This window comes from Pundamilia nyererei, unplaced genomic scaffold (assembly GCF_000239375.1).
Source record: "Pundamilia nyererei isolate P.nyererei 1_Seehausen unplaced genomic scaffold, PunNye1.0 scaffold00009, whole genome shotgun sequence".
NCBI lineage: Eukaryota > Metazoa > Chordata > Actinopteri > Cichliformes > Cichlidae > Pundamilia > Pundamilia nyererei.
Genome location: NW_005187410.1, coordinates 6,182,781 through 6,184,201, shown reverse-complemented (window position 1 = coordinate 6,184,201; position 1,421 = coordinate 6,182,781). Strand labels below are relative to the sequence as shown.

At 35.6% G+C, this 1,421-nt stretch overlaps 1 protein-coding gene across 1 annotated transcript in view; it reads right to left on the bottom strand.

Annotated features, from left to right (window-relative positions):
• Positions 1 to 1,156: 1,156 nt before the first annotated feature.
• LOC102207740 (toll-like receptor 8) overlaps positions 1,157 to 1,421 on the bottom strand; it is a 5,040-nt gene continuing 4,775 nt past the window's right edge. Inside the window, exon 3 of the mRNA XM_005723655.2 lies at positions 1,157 to 1,407. Coding sequence (XP_005723712.2) covers positions 1,157 to 1,407 — 251 coding nt within the window. The remainder of the gene's footprint in view (positions 1,408 to 1,421) is intronic.

Here is a 1,421-nt window from a genome sequence, read left to right as displayed (position 1 = left end):
AGTTTATTTTCTTTAGATTTAGTAAAGTTAAACACTGCTTGTCTTTTAAAGCTTGAATTTATAACAATTTAGTCTGTTTGAAGTTTTTGCTCTTTGTCTCTAGACAGTTAAAGAAAACTCTTTAACTAAAGTCAAATAAGGAAGTAACAAACTGTTAACAACATGATAGTGTTTGTGAAGGAAGTAGCATGTTGTTATGTCCCCAAGAAGGAAGCTGATGAATTGAAGAACTACATCTGTTTCATTTCTCTCTTTCAAAACATTGTCACAGTTTCATTGCTAACTGAGCTGTACGTTAAAATCTCCAGTGAGCATACCAATCAGTGCCAGTCAAATCTCTAAAACAGTGTGAATGAAAATGGAATTTAAAATGAACACTGTATTAGTCATTAATATTACATTAATAATCCATCTGCTCACAAACTGATGTATTTTTCAGTCGGACAATGACTTTATGGCTAAAATTGCAAACTCCATGACTGCCAGCACCATTCAGGCATCGTTACGATGGAGTAAATGTGACTAAAAGTCTCAGCTTGATAAATTAAAATTTTTTAAATTTGCAATAAATATGCAACTTCATAACTCATTTTCATGTAATGGATTACGAGACTTCCAACAAAACAAAGTGTATTAATATTGCATTGTTAATATATCTACTGACAAACTGATGTGTTTCTGTGTGGGATATTGACTTTAGGGTTAATTTGCAAGCTGCAACTACATCACTGCTGCCACCACGTGGATAATTTAATAGCAGGCAAACACAGAACATGCTAGTTCTAACCAGTCATACTGTGTGGATTCTGGGAAACTCTGTGATGGAGTAAAGTTTAGCATGTGTCAATTTTGCTCGAAATTGATCTTTTGTGGAACTGTTGAACCTGGTAATGGTGTCCCTCAGCACAGATCTTTTCTAAGTTTGAAACGAGAGTGTAGACTGTAAAATTTACATTCAGAAATTGCCTCACATTTTTATATGGTTTCATTTATTAATGTACTCCACACACATTACAAAAGATTCATTATGCTGTCTTGGCAACTATAAGGAAATTAGTTCTTAAAAACAGTTCAATCAAAGAAGAAACACTTTAAAACAAAACGAGAAATTATATATAACACACGTGTTTTAAAACAAACTCGTTATTATCCTTCTTCACTTGGTGGTGAAGTATTTTGAATAGGTCTTGTTGTACATCACTTGATTATCTACTCTTATGACAGTTCTCAGGTTTTGCCAAAACCAGGGCTCTGCGGCTGCTGTACGCGGCCACTCTACAACACTGCTCTCGCACAGTCGCTTCCTCAAGCGCAGAAAGTGAGAATGCTGCAGGACAGGCTCCAGCATTAGCAGTACTATCACATCCACATTTTCATCCAGCAGTCTTTGGTGGGCCAGATACATTGCTAGCTTGAAAGCA